Source organism: Pterocles gutturalis, unplaced genomic scaffold (genome assembly GCF_000699245.1).
Source record: "Pterocles gutturalis isolate BGI_N339 unplaced genomic scaffold, ASM69924v1 scaffold7353, whole genome shotgun sequence".
Taxonomy (NCBI): domain Eukaryota; kingdom Metazoa; phylum Chordata; class Aves; order Pterocliformes; family Pteroclidae; genus Pterocles; species Pterocles gutturalis.
The window spans coordinates 1-17,086 of NW_010125551.1; the positions used below are offsets into that span (position 1 = coordinate 1).

The 17,086-nt window shown below is 43.1% G+C and overlaps 2 protein-coding genes across 2 annotated transcripts in view; one reads left to right on the top strand and one right to left on the bottom strand.

Moving 5' to 3' along the window:
• Positions 1-219: 219 nt before the first annotated feature.
• Positions 220-15,378, top strand: COPG2 (coatomer protein complex, subunit gamma 2; the record flags this gene model as incomplete). Its single annotated transcript, XM_010078605.1, has 18 exons — positions 220-312; positions 1,392-1,478; positions 2,536-2,693; positions 3,422-3,555; positions 4,234-4,301; positions 4,891-5,079; positions 5,928-6,023; positions 6,419-6,662; positions 7,891-7,966; positions 8,567-8,670; positions 9,574-9,699; positions 10,416-10,478; positions 10,602-10,741; positions 11,093-11,264; positions 11,925-12,022; positions 12,640-12,778; positions 13,170-13,268; positions 14,856-15,378. Coding segments are annotated over 18 exons (2,217 nt in total), but the record flags the coding sequence as incomplete, so codon positions are not given.
• A 1,419-nt stretch (positions 15,379-16,797) lies between these two features.
• Positions 16,798-17,086, bottom strand: part of MEST — a gene marked incomplete at its 5' end in the record, with an annotated part of 6,210 nt that continues 5,921 nt past the window's right edge. Inside the window, one exon of the mRNA XM_010078606.1 lies at positions 16,798-16,915. Within this exon, the coding sequence (XP_010076908.1) occupies positions 16,798-16,915 (118 nt within the window). The remainder of the gene's footprint in view (positions 16,916-17,086) is intronic.

Here is a 17,086-nt window from a genome sequence, read left to right on the forward strand (position 1 = left end):
GGGGTTGGAACTGGATGATCTTTAACGTCTCTTTGAAGCCAAACCATTCTCTGATTCTATGATACTCATGTCTCCCTTGTGGAATTAGGCGTTTTCAGAATTAGTACAGAATTTTTGTTGAGGGCCTTTTGATTATGCTGTCCTTTTTTTTTTTTTCCTTATATTACTTTTACGCTCTGCCACCAAACCATTTTAATTTTTATTTTTTCCCTTTCCTAGGGTACGATGTTACAAGCCATTGAGAGATACATGAAGCAAGCCATAGTGGACAAAGTCCCCAGCGTGTCTAGTTCTGCACTGGTGTCTTCCTTAGTAAGTAAAGCAGTAGATCATTGTAAATCTCTGTTTTCCAGCTGGGAAGGTTAGTCTGCTCTACATGTAGCTTTGCCTGCCCTTTGTTTTGTTATTTCTTCATCTTCTTTTCCTTTGATATGACTCTTCATCTCCTCACTGGAAAATAAACAAAAACTAGTAGCAATGGAGTTTGCTTTGTCACCAGATTTTGTCTTCTCAAACTCCTTGTTCTCTTGCTTTAGAGTACATCACTTGTAATAATTTTAAGTTCAAAGTGCTCAGTCATCTCTCTAAGCAGTTAACGTAAAACGTTGATTTCTCTCAGGAGGGGCCTTGTCGGTTTTGAAAAGTCAAGCACACTGATTGACCATGAATGTGCTTATCAGTTTGCTGAGAGTAAGAAGAAAAAACATGTTCTGTGCTGTGGAAGAACTAACACTGATGACTGCAAAAGAGCCCATGATTCTATAGCAGACAATAAAAGCAGTCTGTTCTGCAAAAAAACAAATCCATTAAATTGCTGCCCAGGACTGCAAGTCAGGACTGTTTTTGCTAATATGTAGTAGGAGAGCAAGATGAGGAAGTTCCCTGTTTTTCTCTCCCTTGTTGAGGAGAAAAGGCTGGAACAGATCTCGTTAGGTTAATTTTTTTCTGAAAGAAGAGAACCATGGTAGTCTGAGACTGAGATGTAAGAAAACCAGTGGTTTATAGGTGCATAGGATAAAGAGGTAAATCAAGAAGGCAGAGCAGGAGGTGAGAGGTCCAGCTGATGAGACAGAGCGGAGCCTGTGTTAGGACTGTAGTAATCCTGACAACTGAAATCTTCCTGCTGGACTAACAGTAGGCAGGTGAATTGTCCTAGTATCGTCTTCTGTCCTCTTTGAACAGAAAAGCTCTGAGTTACTTTTCTCTTTACTGAAACAAGCGCATCCATTCCACCCATGTATTTGGGAGTTATTCTTTGTTACCTGTCGTATGCAACAAAGCTTTAGATTGTCTCCAAGTCTTTAAACTTAAAGACTGAAAACAAAGCTCCTGGTACTTCACTGTGCTTCTAATGTTGGTTTGCTGCACTCTCAACTTGTGTCTTTTTCCAGCACATGATGAAGATCAGTTACGATGTAGTCAAACGGTGGATCAACGAAGCTCAAGAAGCAGCTTCTAGTGACAATGTCATGGTGCAGGTATGTTTGAGGGTGGTTGTCCCAGGAATCTCGAAACCCACTGCGGGGTTTTAATAATATTCTGTAAGTTCTTATGATAACCTTAGAAAAAGTAATTGGCTTTCCTTTTTCCCATTTAAAAAAAAAAAAAAGAATTGTGACTTGAGGGAAACAACTCAACTGTTCCAAAAAATCCTGAGTTTCTCCATGATCCCAGTGCAAGATTCTTAAGAATTAGCTCTTTAGTGCATCCTCTGCCCTTTCCTTGTGAACCTTCTGATAGCTGGGATGCCACTGACTGTTTCACAGTGGTTGTTGCAGAAGAGCTTTGAATCTGAGTTTTCAAAAAACTTAAGAAATTATCTCACTGCCTCCCGGAACACCAGCATCTCTTGGCCTTCAGAAAACTTGCCAGTTGCTACAGGACCACAGAGATTAGCCTGAATATCAGTAAGATATCCATATTCACAAAATATTTGCACAAATATTCCAAACAGCTGTGGAAATGAAAATATTCTCTCTGTTCAGTCGGTGTTACAGACTAAAGATGAGAAACAAGTCTGTGAAATCAGCTTTGTTCTTACCCAGTTAGCAGCTTCTTTAAGCCTTCCTGTGAATCAATCTTATGGCAAAAAAACCCCAAAACAACTTGGCAAGCAACTAGGAGTGTTCCTTTGTACTTTCAGCAGAAATGCTTTGAGAATTTTTGTAAGGTCAGCTGTCATTTAAAGGCCTTGGGATATCCTGGGTGTTGAGTGTACTAGAAATGCAAGTGTTATTGTGCAGTATGATTTAATAAGCTGAAACCTTTGAAGTTCTGACATTTAATGGGGAGAAGAGGGAGTAAACTAACTTCATGGCTCTTTTGATCTTCAGAAATATGTTGAAGCTGTCTTATGGTGGACAGGAAGGGGAAGGAAATACTGCAGATCTTTGTAACTTGTCAGGAAAATCAGATGGTTTGAGGTTAGAAAGTATTTCTGCCAGGAAACTGATTATTAGCCCTCTTGTGTGTCTTACAATCTGGCTTTTCCAGCTGCAGCGTGTATTCAATACCTGCACATTTCTGATTTCTTAGTATCATGCTTTGGGGCTGCTCTATCACCTTCGAAAAAATGATCGCCTTGCGGTTTCCAAGATGCTGAATAAATTCACTAAATCTGGACTGAAATCCCAGTTTGCCTACTGCATGCTGATCCGAATTGCGAGCAAACTCTTGAAGGAATCTGAAGAGGGGTAAGCAAGAGGCTGTATGTGAATTACAAAAACTAATTCTAGCTGGAGGTAAGCGGTAGCTAGGAAATGTGCTTTTTTTTTTTTTTTTAAGTTTGTGGAAATCTACACATGGACAGAGAGCTGTAGTGTTAAAAATAAAACTCGAGCAGAAGCAGAACGCTAAACTGAACTGAGTGGTGGTATGCATGGCAGTTGCATGGTGGCGGTGGGATTTTTGTTGTGGTACCACACCACCAAAACTTAGCTGAGAGTAGGATTAAATCTGCAGAATGATCTCTGGAGAGGTTTTGTACTTTGTCTAGTTAGATGTGTTTCAAATGCAATATGGATTTTCCTATATTGTGGGGATGTAAACAAAAGGATCTCTCCTATTCTGATCTCTCATACTAGCAGAGGGAGGATAGTTAGCTGAGAAATTCACGTCCTGATAGAATTCTTTTATAAGTGGGAATTTTTGTTACTGGTATGTGATACATGCCTAATAATAAAGTATTTATTTTTGGAGTGCAGCAGTTCTAGCTTGAAGAAGATAATGTAAAGATAATGATAGTATAGATAAAGTAGATTAAGAGTAAACAGAAAGTTTAGAGTATGAATTGAGCAATGGGGTGGTATGAGAAACATGACCCACAGCACCGACTGTGCTTTCTGTCAAGTTCTCAGAAATGCAGTTATTAGTGGTTTGTACATAATTCAGCATCCCACTGTGAAATATCTCCTGTTTGTAGCCATGAAAGTCCGCTGTTTGACTTCATCGAGAGCTGTCTGCGGAATAAGCATGAAATGGTTATTTATGAAGCTGCTTCTGCCATCATCCATCTCCCGAACTGCACGGCCAGGGAGCTGGCACCTGCTGTTTCAGGTTGGTCACAGAGTCCTTTGTACCACTGATGCATCTGAAAAAAAACGGTGGTAAACCATGGCAGAGACATAACTGAAATACTGAACTCCAAACCTGAATTTTCTGACTGTTCCCAACTTAGAGGGCTTTTGGATGAGAAGCAGCTTGATCCCTTTTTCCCATTTCATCCAAAGCTTTAGTGCATGGGCACTAGAGGTGGCACGGGGCAATACTTGCCTTTTTCTAGCTGGGGTGGGAGGGAAGCTAGAGGAGAACTTGATAACACAGATGTGCCACAGATGACTACACAAACCACCTATTATTGATATAAAATTAAAAACAGGAGGTTATTTTTAACTTGCTTGTGAAGCTAGTGATAAATTATGAACAGTGCTGCATGAAAATTTAGCAGTGTGTAGTGGAATGTGGATACGTTAGACTTTCCTCTCTCTTCCCATTCTTTGAAAGAGATCGTGTCTGGTTTTCTGCTGCAGTGAATTCTGACCAAACTATTTGCACATCTCAATATCAAAATTTCCCTTTCCTCACCTGGTATGGTTGTGAGGGCTTTCACCTTCTCCTCCCCAAACATTACAGGTGCCCAGAGTTGCAGTACCTGGGAGCTGGTTTTTGTTAGACAGTCTCTACTTTGTAACATTTTGTTGTTACTTCTCTTGATTATTTTGTTTTCATTTCCAGTGCTGCAGCTTTTCTGTAGTTCTCCTAAACCTGTCTTGAGATATGCAGCTGTACGGACCCTTAATAAAGTGAGTGCATCCAAAACCTTCTAAACAAGCATAAATCTCTGAGGATTAGAGGAAAACAGACTTCAGTACCTAATGGTGTGTTACCAAAAGTAGAACAACTCTTTTTGTGATTACTTTATTTGGAAATACTCCGTGCTGGAGAATTGGCTTTTCCACCAAATCTCCTGGCATGGCAGAAATCCTTTCTGCATTCATGTTTGCTCCTTTCTGGACCAAGCTGTAGTTTGATAACTCGTGAGCTCTCTGCTGTAAGGAAGCAGAGTTTTGCAGATTTAATACTGTAAAAAGTGTGAATAGGATGTGTGTGAAGGAAATAACGTTCTGATTTCAAAGCTGCACACCACAGCAGCAGCAGTTTGACTGTCAAACCCATGAGTTGTAACTTAGAGTTCATTTGGAATGCTGAAACAAAAGAACCTGAGCTTTAATTGCATCCTCCCAGCAGTCATATGATGTCAGTTTAGTTGCAATCCTTGTGGAACAGCGCAGTGCTTGAAAAAAAATATGGGCTTTAATCCTTGTCTCATCAAAAGCTCTGAATTGTAGGATGTTATTGCTCCCATATAATCTGGAATTGCATTCTTTACAGGTGGCCATGAAGCATCCGTCTGCAGTCACTGCCTGCAACCTGGACCTGGAAAACCTCATCACTGACTCCAACCGCAGTATCGCTACCCTGGCCATCACCACCCTGCTGAAGACAGGCAGTGAGAGCAGCGTAGACAGGCTCATGAAACAGATCTCTTCCTTCGTGTCAGAAATATCAGATGAGTTTAAGGTGTGGCATTGGAGGCCTCTGCTCTTTCCAGCTGCAGGTTTTTCTCCCCTTCTTGTTTTTGTGAAGCTTTTTCCCATTTGTTAATCCTTCGGTGACAGTCTGATAGAGCAAAACCAGAAGGTGTACTCCTCTGCTTTCCAGTTTATGTGTCGCTTCTTCTCACCATTCCAAGAAATGTCGTTTGGTGGATTCCTGGCTCCCATGCTGTATCCCACAAAACATTGTACAGCCTTCTGCTTGCCTCTTCAGAGAAGAAGAGGGATTGTAACTGTTCTGATTGAGTCTATATCACTTCAATCTGATACAAAGTTAGGAAATAGTGTTAACTGTGTATTTCTACCTAATTTTTCAAGTGTAGTCACTATGAACTTGGGTAATAACTTGGTTAAGGATGGTAGTTCACATACCTTTTTACACCATGGAGTTGCCTCGAGGAGCACAACACATCTCTACAAAATCATTGTCTGCTAGCGTACAGTGGTCTTAAGTTCTTGTTTTTATGAGAAAAGGAAATAGTAGACAAGTTGAAAATAGCAAAGAGTTTTGATGACAAAATGTAGCTAGTTAAGTCAGATTAAGGTCAGGCTCATCACTGGGCAGAAGGAGGGAGGAGAGGCCTTTGTATTCGTGTAGTCTGTCCTAAATACAGCCCCTCCAGCAGAGCCAGGTCTTGCAGCATGCTAGCACAGTGTTGTTAACATGCTCACGGTGAGAGTCCACTGCCTGATTTTACCCTTCTTGTACAAGAATTTCATCTCTCAAGGGGAGAAATTGAGATGGGTAGAAGCCTGTATTGTTCATAGAAAGATAAACACACGTGACTAACGTCCTTCTCCATTGTTTTGCAGGTAGTGGTAGTACAGGCTATCAGTGCTTTGTGCCAGAAATACCCTCGGAAACACAGCGTCATGATGACCTTCCTCTCCAATATGCTCAGGGATGATGTATGTTTGAAGCTTTCTTTGTGTAGTTATTGGCAGGTAGCTCTGGTGGATGGTATGAAGGGTCTCTTCTGTCTTATGTCAGTGGGTACACCGCAATGATGGGGCCTGGCTGATTACCAAGACCTTGTTCATCTTGTGGGTCAGACCTGTGCTTATGAATTACAGCTGGTACATGAAAAACTGATCTGAAGAGATGCTCAGGTGATGTACGTGTAGGGGTCAAGAGGACTGGGAAGGCCCTGTTAGGTCATCCCGCACGCCTTCTTTTTTCTCTTTATGTGCAAATGCCTGGTTTTCCCAATGGAAAGAAGTAATTGAAGCATGAGGGGAAACTGAGCAGCACTGCAGTCTGAGCTCTGCCTGCTGGGTCAGTGTCCTTGATTTTCCTTTCGCAGGGTGGCTTTGAGTACAAGCGAGCCATTGTGGACTGTATAATCAGCATCATCGAGGAGAATCCTGAGAGTAAGGAATCAGGCTTGGCTCACCTCTGCGAGTTCATCGAAGACTGCGAACATACTGTCCTAGCCACAAAAATCCTGCATCTGCTGGGGAAAGAGGGGCCGAGGACTCCATCCCCGTCCAAGTACATCCGCTTCATCTTCAACAGGGTGGTGCTGGAGAATGAGGCCGTGAGGGCTGGTAAGTTCAGCTCAAAATCTTGATGGTTTCATGTCTGAGCTCTGCTGAAAATCTCAGGACTGAGACTGGGTTTGGGGGTGGGAGGCAATGGTTACTCCATGGACGCCATGAAGAGCTAGCTCTTACGTGCGTGAGCTGTGAAGGTGATTTTTATCCTGCAATATGTTTAAACTCCTCATATCATCTTAGCATCAGCACTTGGCAAAACAGAAGCAATATATTAGATTCTAGTGTCTTCCTTGAATGTCTCCCAAAAATCAAGAGGTAATACATGAGGAGGGGACACTGCTACTTCCCTGAAGAGCATAATTGCTATAGACTCTCATCTTTTTACATGGAAATCTTCCCTCCACAAGATAAGGATTCCTCCTTAGAAGCATGTTGCAGGCGATACTTCCTTCAAGCAGAGCCTTTACAACAAACCCTTTAGAATGTTCAGCCTTTTTTACACTTGCAACTTGGCTTTGGAGGGATATCAGCATCGGCTTGATCTCATCCGTGTTAAACGAGGAGGTACTACTGGGAGAGAAGAGGCAAAATGAGCTCACAAATGGTCCAGGTTGTGTTTGATTTTTGGTGACAGCTCCTTTGGTCACATTGTGACCTGGGAGCGTATGAGGAGCATCCCCTGGAGAGCGTACATTGTATAGAAACTTCATAATTATGAAAATATGGATTCTCTTTTAACCACCAAGGCCATAAAGCTTGTACTTCCTTATAGAGCTTTCTCTTCTGTATGTGGAATTTCTTCAAGACGATGCTGAGCTGGAATTAGATTAGTTTGGACCTGCAGCTCTAAGTCATTGCTGAGGGATTTCAGCTCCTTGCAAAGTGTCTGGATGCAGTCTGACCCTGGTCACCACTGGATGCATGTCACCCCTGTGTGTGACAATCAGATTTATCTGAGGGTGTGAGCTACAGCTAATGGCAGAGGGGCCAGCAACTGAAATGAGCCATGGAGCTTGAACTAACCTTATAGAGTTCTCTCGGAACAGAGTTGCAGGGCTGTTAAGCTGATCTTGTTCCATTATTCCTTGACACAAAACTATTTCCATTTGAAATTATTTCCATAATTTAATCTTTTAAACACTAAAAGGTTTATGGTGAGGAAGTGAAAACCTGTAATTGAAACTTCACAACAGTACACACAGGGCTTTGCATCATGACTCTGAAAATGTGTTTGCGTATAGCTTGAGCGCCTCTGATATCTCCCTGTTTTCTTCTCTAGCCGCTGTAAGTGCACTAGCAAAGTTTGGTGCCCAGAATGAGAATCTTCTTCCGAGCATCTTGGTGCTTTTGCAGAGGTGAGCGGGTATGGCTGTGGTGTGCGTGTGCTGAGCTTGTTGGTGACACTGGGTGCTCTGGCCCCACAGAAGAAGCAAGGCCAGAGCAGGTCAGAACGTGCACTGGCCGGTAGAGGAGTTTGGAGATGGCTGTCTTCCACCTTTCCTTCCTGGCTGGAGGGAGCATAGAACTGCTGGAGATAAGCAAATTAAAGATGTGATTAGTCAGGAAAACATCTGATAGTAATCTGTTCTGAGAACGTTCCTTGGTTGATAATAACTCTTCAGTGCTTTAGTACATCTTCTTGCATCCCTTGAAGCAAGAAAATATATTTCCATGTTGCTCATAAATAGCTTTTGTGTATGGTTGAGTAGTGATCTCAGGTGTTCCCAGTTCACAGGTTCGTGTCTCTTGTTAAGAATATTCAGCCTCCTTAAATTCTCTGTACCATAAACGTCGTGTTCTTCATTTGTGGAGCACAACCTCAGTGTAGGTGCAAGTGAATTACAACTGCAAGAAGTGACTTGAGAAATGCAGGGAGGGAGGGAAGTTGCCAAGAGGGAGAGAGAATCTCTCTTTATAAATCATCTGCTATAATTGATGTTTGTTCCCCAAAACAGGTGCATGATGGACAGCGATGATGAAGTTCGGGACAGAGCAACGTTCTACTTGAATGTACTGCAGCAGAGACAGATAGCACTGAACGCTGCCTATATTTTTAACGGTCTGTGATAGATGTTATTTCACCTTCTGTATTATGGGTGGGCTTTGTTGCTGTAAGAACAGTTTTCTGTTGTGTAATTTGGGTCAGAACAACTAGAAAGGCCAGAACTGGGTGTTTTTTCTGGCCCTAGTGCTTTCCTGTGGAGTTCTTGTCCTAACTGAGAATGGCAAATTTACAAAATAGGGGAAGAATTGTCTAGGAAATGGAGCAAGAGCTTTGGGGCTTTTTTTGTCATTGTCTCTTCATTCATTTGGGTCAGTTTTCTTAACCTTTGCTCCATTTTCTCCATTATAAATGAAGGTGACACATCTTGTTGCCAGGGTTGGTTATAAAAATGTTTTATGGTCAGTGGTTGAAAGTTCATGGGAGCAGAATTGCAAGATGACTTTTCTGGAGTGAACTGTTTAGACTGCAGGACCCTCTGGAGTGGCAACGTTCTGTGTCATCTTTAGTTTTTTTTATTCTATACCATATCTTGAAGTACTTAGTGTGTATTTTGTGTTTACTGAAATGAAATTAAAGTGCTTTTACCGATTTTTTTTTTTTTTTTTTTTTTTTTTTTTTTTTTTTGGCCAACGCCGAACCCTGCCGTTTTTTTTGTTTTTTTTTTTTTTTTTTTTTTTTTGGGCCAAAGCCCAAGCCGTGTCTATCTAGCTGTAAACTTGAGATTTCTGACAAGAGTTTTTCTGTGCAGCCTGAGCCAATGGACAGGCAACAGAGAAGAGGTTTTTAAAATAATTTTCCTTCTTTATATCTCATGAAGGAGGTAACTGAGACACAGATTAAGTGTTTTGGACTCCAGCACCTTAATGCTTCTGGTGCAGTTGGCAATCCAAAATTCACGCTCTTCATTTGTGAACCCTATTCAAACTGAAACTTTCTTCCCGTGCTTCTACTTTGCAGGGTTGACCGTCTCTGTTCCTGGGATGGAGAAAGCCCTGCACCAGTATACACTGGAGCCTTCTGACAAACCTTTTGATATGAGAACAGTTCCGCTGGCTACTGCACCAATCTTTGAACAGAAAGCAGGTAACACTTCGGCTTTATTGAAATAAGCTGTGGGCAAGGCTGTAAGCGTTCAGGTTGCCATAATGATACGTGACGTCTGTAAGCTGGCTGCTGTCCTAGTAGGGTTGGGCCAAGACAGGAGGTGACTCAGCTGAGTGCCAGACAGGTTACAGTGTCACTGGCTTTGCAGAAGTAAGCCTGGCTGATCTTCACAGATAAAGGAAGACAGTGCCTCTTATGAAGGAATACAAGTTGGCAAGAAAGTCATTATTCGTTTTGCTAGTCTTGTTCTCAGAGAGGAGTTTGTACATCATCAGAATTTGTTAGTTCAGAGATGTTTGAAAAAAGTACATTCCAGAAGCTCCTAGTCACCTCACTGGTTTTCTTACACATTCTTGTACAACTCTTGCGTTTTGACTTTGCACAACTTTCCAAGAAAAGGTTTGGGATTTTTTTTTTCCCCCCTTCTCCTCCTTATTCAGACTTTTTTGCTGGCTTTCTGGACTAAAGGGTGTTCCTTCATCATTACTCAAGCATCTTTCCTCTTCTCTCCTTACAATACAACGCTGTCTCACAGAAAAGATATTTCAGTGTGTGTGTGAGGAGCCAGGCTGGTGGTTTGCAGCAGAATGTGTAAAACACTACAGGCTAGGGAATTTTTAGAGGAGATATAATGGCATTTAAAACTCCTGCATAGTGTAGTTGACAGCACAATGTCTTTGCTTTTTTCTTCACAGAGATTGCCCTGGTGACCACCAAGCCTGAGAAAGTTGCACCTTCACGTCAGGATATATTCCAAGGTATGAGAGAAGATCAGTGGGTCTCCAGCGCTTGAAGCGTTGGGAGGATTGCTGCAGGTCAGGTGGGAGCAATGAACGAGCATGTCACTAAGTGTCTATCACCTTCTTTTCCTCTCTGTGCAGAACAACTGGCAGCCATTCCAGAGTTTAAGAGCTTGGGTCCATTATTTAAGTCCTCGGAACCAGTGCAGCTCACAGAAGCAGAAACAGAGTATTTTGTTCGTTGTATTAAACACGTGTTCACAAATCATATTGTTTTCCAGGTAAGAGAAGTTACGGGATTTTGCCAGGGTACAATAGGCATTGATCCTTAATGGTGTCTGGGTGTTGTCACTGTTCCCTGGAGAGGACAGCCTCTCTCTTGAGGGAGTTGCAAGGTAGAGTTGAGAGGGTGTGTGCTGCTTGAGTCAATGATCAAAAAGGGATGGGGGTTATGATCCCATCTGTTAAAGAATTCTAGTAAAATTGGAGAGAAAAGCTGTTTAGTGAGAACAGCAGGCTTGATCAAAGATGCAGGATGCATGCTGTGGAGTACTGTAGCTGATTTGGGGAAAAATTCATGATTAGAAATGTTTCTTCTATGTTCAAGTCTTTTTTGATTTATTCTTCTGCAGTTTGATTGCACAAACACGTTAAATGATCAGCTGTTAGAGAGAGTCACTGTGCAGATGGAGCCGTCGGACGCTTATGACGTGATCTGTTGCATCCCAGCGCCCAGCCTGGCTTACAACCAGCCGGGCATGTGTTACACCCTCGTCCAGATTCCCCAGGATGATCCCACTGCAGGTACCCACTGGGAGGGAGTAGTTCTGCACGACAAATTCCTCAAATTAAGTTTTTGGAGAACAGATAATAATGTTTAGGGGGTGGATTTGGCAAGTGCATACTGAGATTCTAGTACAGTTTTTCCTTTTGTCACAAATGCTGTTTTTTATGTAGAACCTGTGTTTCTGCAAAATAGTATACATATTTCTTACAAAATAGTATACACACTTTTTGATCAGTGGTATTGGATGATTAAAAGTGGGATGTTAAAGAGGAGTGGAGAGCGTGCAGGTAATGCAGGAAAATTATTATCTTGAATCAATGAAAGCACCTTTGAAAACATGGATGTTTGTTGCTAGAAGTCAGGAAAAGAATTGGTAAAAGGAAAATACAAGTAGGGGGGAGAAAAAAAAAAAATTGGTAGTTTGGGCCTCTCCATATCTGGCTAATGCAATTTTTCCTCTCGTGAGAGAATATGAAATTTAGGAATGAGATATTTTCTTGGGCATAAAACTTCCCTTTCTTGCTTTCATTGTTCACACTTAAACTCTGTTGGATTTGCAGTTGGTTTAACATGACTCAGCTCATCAGCGGGGTGGATTTCTTGGTTATCTCTTTAATACCAGAGAAGATTAGAACTAGTCTGATTTCCTGAATACGGGCTTTTCTTCTCCTCCCCAGTTGCTTGTACTTTCAGTTGCACAATGAAGTTCACTGTTCGAGACTGTGACCCGAACACAGGCGTGCCAGAAGAGGATGGCTATGACGATGAATATGTGGTAAGTCCAGGACTGGGTTTTTTGGGGTTTTTTTCCCCTTATCACTAATTCAGGACTGTGGCCCAATCTTTCTCTCCACCCCAAGAATTGGCACTTCTGTTTATTGCATTTGTATTATCAATCACTGAAATCCAAGTCAGATCTCAGGAAGGTGCCTGTCTTTTGGGCTTAGAGGAAGTAAAGGCTCCTTCAGGATTCTGAGAAAATCTCCCCAGATGCCCAGTATGGGCTAGAATGGGTTTTGCCCCATTTTCTACTCTTCTTTAAGTCTCGCAGATGTTTTTCATAGAATCACAGCATGGTTTGGGCTGGAAGGGACCTTCAAGATCATTGAGTTCCAACCCCCTGCCATGGGCAGGGACACCTCCCACTAGCCCAGGTGGCTCAAAGCCTCATCCAGCCTGGCCTTGAACCCCTCCAGGGATGGAACATCCACAGCAATTTACATTGAAATATAAATATTTACAGTCAGTTTAGCAAGTTTATCTTCATTGTGGTGGCCCATCACAGAGTTTTTTTGGCAAAATGCTGCTGTTTCTCTTTTTCTGTGTTTCCTTTCTAAGATTAGGATCATTTCTGTAACTGGCAGCTGAAAATCTCCCTTGCTTTTCTGTCAGTTGGAAGATTTGGAGGTGACTGTGTCTGATCACATTCAGAAGGTTTTAAAGCCTAACTTCGCCGCTGCCTGGGAAGAAGTGGGAGATGACTTTGAGAAAGAAGAAACCTTTGCGCTTAGTTCCATTAAAACCCTTGATGGTGAGATGATCTCTCCTTGTTTATTGGTGACTCACATAGTAATCCTAGTAAATCTGCCATGCTGGGGATATATTTAGTGTGGTAGGAGGAGAATTCGGTGCCTCCCAACATGACATGATGTCCCAGCTTTGTGTTGCAATGCTGGGATTACAGTGAGTGGAAGTTTGGCAGTGCTCTCTTGCTTGAGGCTGGTTGAAGGGAGGGGTGCGTTCCTCGACTGTTAAGACAGCAGAAAGGACACGGCAAATTAGGTGTGTTAGTGAGGCTGCCACCAAGATAACAAATGGAAATGGTTAAGCCACGTGAGAGCATTCTTTAATTGCAAACTAGTTCGCACAGAAAGCTTGGCACCGACCTGGAGGTAATTTTCTTTTTCAATCTTTGAATGCAGAAGCTGTCAATAACATCATCAAGTTTTTGGGCATGCAGCCCTGTGAGAGATCAGATAAGGTGCCAGAGAGCAAAAATTCTCACACACTCTACTTAGCTGGTAAGTATTCATGCTTGTGAGAGATCAGATAAGGTGCCAGAGAACAAAAATTCTCATACACTCTACTTAGCTGGTAAGTATTCATGCTGTTGAACTCGATGTTTCCATGTCCCCACACAGATATTATTTTTTTTTTCTCCACTAAATGAAGGGAAATAGGTTAGGAGATTCTGTTCTTGTTTCAAGAGTTGTTTCTCTACAGAAAGATGAAGTGAACCAGTGTGTAAAACGCAGTGGGTGCTTAATTTGGAGCCTGCTGTTGCAGATGTACTCTGTGTTGCTCAGAACAGAGGTATTCTCTCTATGGGAACAGTAGTGAATCTTTTGAGTGAAGAACTTCTAGAGCAGACACCTTCCTTGCTTGTTATCTCAGAAGGAGGTTCTTAGTACCATCTTGTTTTCAACTTTCTGTCTAAAAACACATCCTGAATTGGCCTGCAGTACCCACAACTTTAGTACTCCAGGCTTAGTTTTAGGCAATTCTTACAAGTCAAGTGCTCTACAAAACTCTATTGCAGTTGTTAAAGCAAAACTGCAATGAACATGGCACATAGTAGTCTGACAGAAGGGTTGGATCTCACTTTATTTCAGGCACAGACTAGGTAACTCCAGGTCTATCTGCGTAGTCATGCTGAAGTGGGACTGGCGATGGCTTCTGCAGTCAGAATTGCCTCCAGGAGCACCACTTCCAAGCGCTCTAGTAGAACCATAGGACTGTTCCTCCCTTAACGGCAGGGGCACTGTGCCTTCATGACAGAATTACAATATGTGTTGTCTTCTTAAACTGGCAGTGAGCTCCAGCTACCCACTTTCTGGTTTCTACAGATTTAAATCATCCTTGTCCTCCAGCAGCACTCGCTGACTTTGTTTAATTAGGACAGTATCTGTTATCTTCAGTCTTGGTCTCAAGAGCTTAGTATTTGCCCCTCAGATACTGTGTTCAGTTTTGGGCCCTTCACCACAAGAAGGACACCGAGGTGCTGGAGCAGGTCCAGAGAAGGGCAACGGAGCTGGGGAAGGGTCTGGAGCACAGGGCTGACGAGGAGCGGCTGAGGGAGCTGGGGGGGTTCAGTCTGTAGAAGAGGAGTCTGAGAAGAGACCTCATCACTCTCTACAGCTGCCTGAAAGGAGGGTGCAGTGAGGGGGGTGCTGGGCTCTGCTCTAAAGGAACAAGTGATGGGACAAGAGGAAACGGCCTCAAGTTGCTCCAGGGGAGGTTTAGGCTGGATATTAGGAAAAATTTCTCCACTGAAAGAGAGTGATCAGGCATTGGGACAGGCTTCCCAGGACAGTGGTGGAGTCACCATCCCTGGAGGGGGTCAAGAAATGTGTAGATGTGGTGCTTGGGGACATGGGTTAGTGGGTTGGGGGGGTGTTGGGTTGGACTTGATGATCCTTGAGGTCTTTTCCAGCCTTCATGATTCTATGATTTTGGGGTTGTGGTATTTTTTTTGGTCATTTCTTTCCTCTCTGCAACTGGTGATGGACTGAATCCATCTTGCACTCACCAGGTTGTTGGCTCCTGGGTTAGGACTAGATGCCTGAGCCTCTCTTGCTGTCATCTCTCAAACGTTGCTTTGTCCCCAGGTGTATACAGAGGCGGCTGTGATGTGCTGGTAAGGTCCAGGCTTGCGCTGGGAGATGGCGTGACCATGCAGGTGACGGTTAGGAGCAAGGAAGAAACTCCTGTAGATGTCATCCTGGCTTCTGTAGGCTGAGCGTTACAGCACGTCGACCGCGGTGGAAAAACCTCCTTTGCAAGCACCGGTTGGATATTTACCAGCTATCAAGCAGCCTGTCTGTCCTTCTGCATGTAGTTTTTATTCCTCAGTTTGGTAAATATTTTGTATGATGTTACAGTAGTGGCAATAGTGGCTGGCTGGTACTGAGCCTTTCCCATGTCCCTTCCTTCGTTGTCACTTACACATTCCCATCTAACTTATTGCATCTCTGCCCACTTGCAGTAGAGCAGGGAAGAGGAAAAGATGCAGGTGGTAAGAAAACGGAATCAGACTTTTTGTCAAAACTGATTTTTTTATTAACAGAAAATAAACACTGGTGGTGGAATTCATATGAATTACTGTTAATAAAATAGAAATTTCTTGTTCTAATTCTGTCTGCTTCAGTACACAAAAAGTAGCCCATAATGGCTGTTTACTCAGCAAAAGCCCCTTATTCTTAAAGGGACGCTATTAAATTTCAAACATAAGCAGTTAAAAAACACACAAAACCTGCAGAGTCTGTCAGCCTGTAAATTTACAATTCCTTGATGATTGTGTCCTCTCTTCCACACAGCAAAATCAATGTCCAGAGAGAGAGATTAATCTTCACCTACCAAGGCAGATTCAATTCTCTGAGCCTTATGTCAGATAATACCAAACAACACTGCAGCCTTTTCCTGGCCTCCAAGATGAGAAATATTCTGTATCAAAAACTGGTAAGAAAGGGGGAAGGAGGGACCTCGTGGTGACTTCCTTATGAGGGAAGTTCTGCATCTCTCTCCTGATGAATTGGTATTTCTTTAGTTTTCACATCAGGGTGAGGAAGGAAGGAAGGAATAAAGGAATACTATTTTAATGCTAATTTTAACACCCGTCTCAGGTCCCTGTGGTTGGAATACCTTTTGCTCAGAAAACCTTGGCTTTTGCTACTGCCGGGGTTGCATATATTCAGTTTGCCGTAGTGAAACAGGGACGAGCCTGCTCTGGTAGAACTTTGTGCTACAGCTGAGCTTCAGGGAATCTCCCGAGACAGTCCCAAGGGTGTATTGTCAGTGAGTGCCTCTGCTTGTTGAACTGAAAATCAGAGAAACAAGAGCTATGGTAAAAACTTGAGGTTTAGAGCTTGCCTTTGGGTAACTGGCCATTAAAAAGAGATTACTGAAGACAATTATGGTGCCTAAATGCCCTTTTATGGCTGCAGAGCATCATTGCCTGTACTTTGGGGGATCACAGATCCAGCTCTCCTGCTGTATTTAGTATAGACAACTCAGTTTCAAATTCTTCAGTCCTGAGAAGCTGGTTGAGTATTTTAACACTTAGCAGAGGGATAAAATTTAAACTGCCTGCACAGCAGCTCAAAAAACAAACCAACAGCCATCTTGGGAATATGTGCATCAACCCTGGGCTGCTCGTGGTCCTCTCTACCTGCGGCACGCAGCGTGGCCTAGCAGTGAAGGCAAGCAAGGACTCTTGAACTGATATTTGTGCTCTGCCTCCCCTCAGGTGTCCCTGTTCTCACTTGAGCCCTCCTGGCTCTAAATACAGAGACAGGACAATCAAGAATCAAGGTGAGCGCAGGGCTGGAAGAGCTGTTGGCATCCTGAAACTCTCCTGAGGTTAACGGTTTTGTCTGTGCCTCCCTGCAGGCTGATTTTTTTCTGGTGCTCAGAGGATTTAACTGCATAAATGCAGCAGTTTGGCAGCCAAACATTAGGATGTTAGTGCAGAGTGTTAGATCTGGAGATCAAAAAAATCAAGGTTTCTTCCTGCCCCCAAAGCCTGACTCATGAACAGAGTGAGAATTGAGCTCAGAAGGAGTTGATGAAGTTCAGATACGCGTTCAAGAAGCCCATCGGATCCTCCAGCTGGGGATAGTGGCTGATGTGGTCATCCAGCACGGACACCGTGGACATGGGAAGCACCTTCCTGTTGGAAAAACGCAGCAAGACTTGAACACAGGAACTGCAACTCGTCCTCCAGCCAGATAGCGAGGAGGACAACACCCTCTTGTACAGTTGGGATTCTGCCCAGAACACAGTCTTGGGACAAAAAAGCCTGTAGCAGCTCCAGCTGACCGCTCCTCCCAGGGCTGGATTT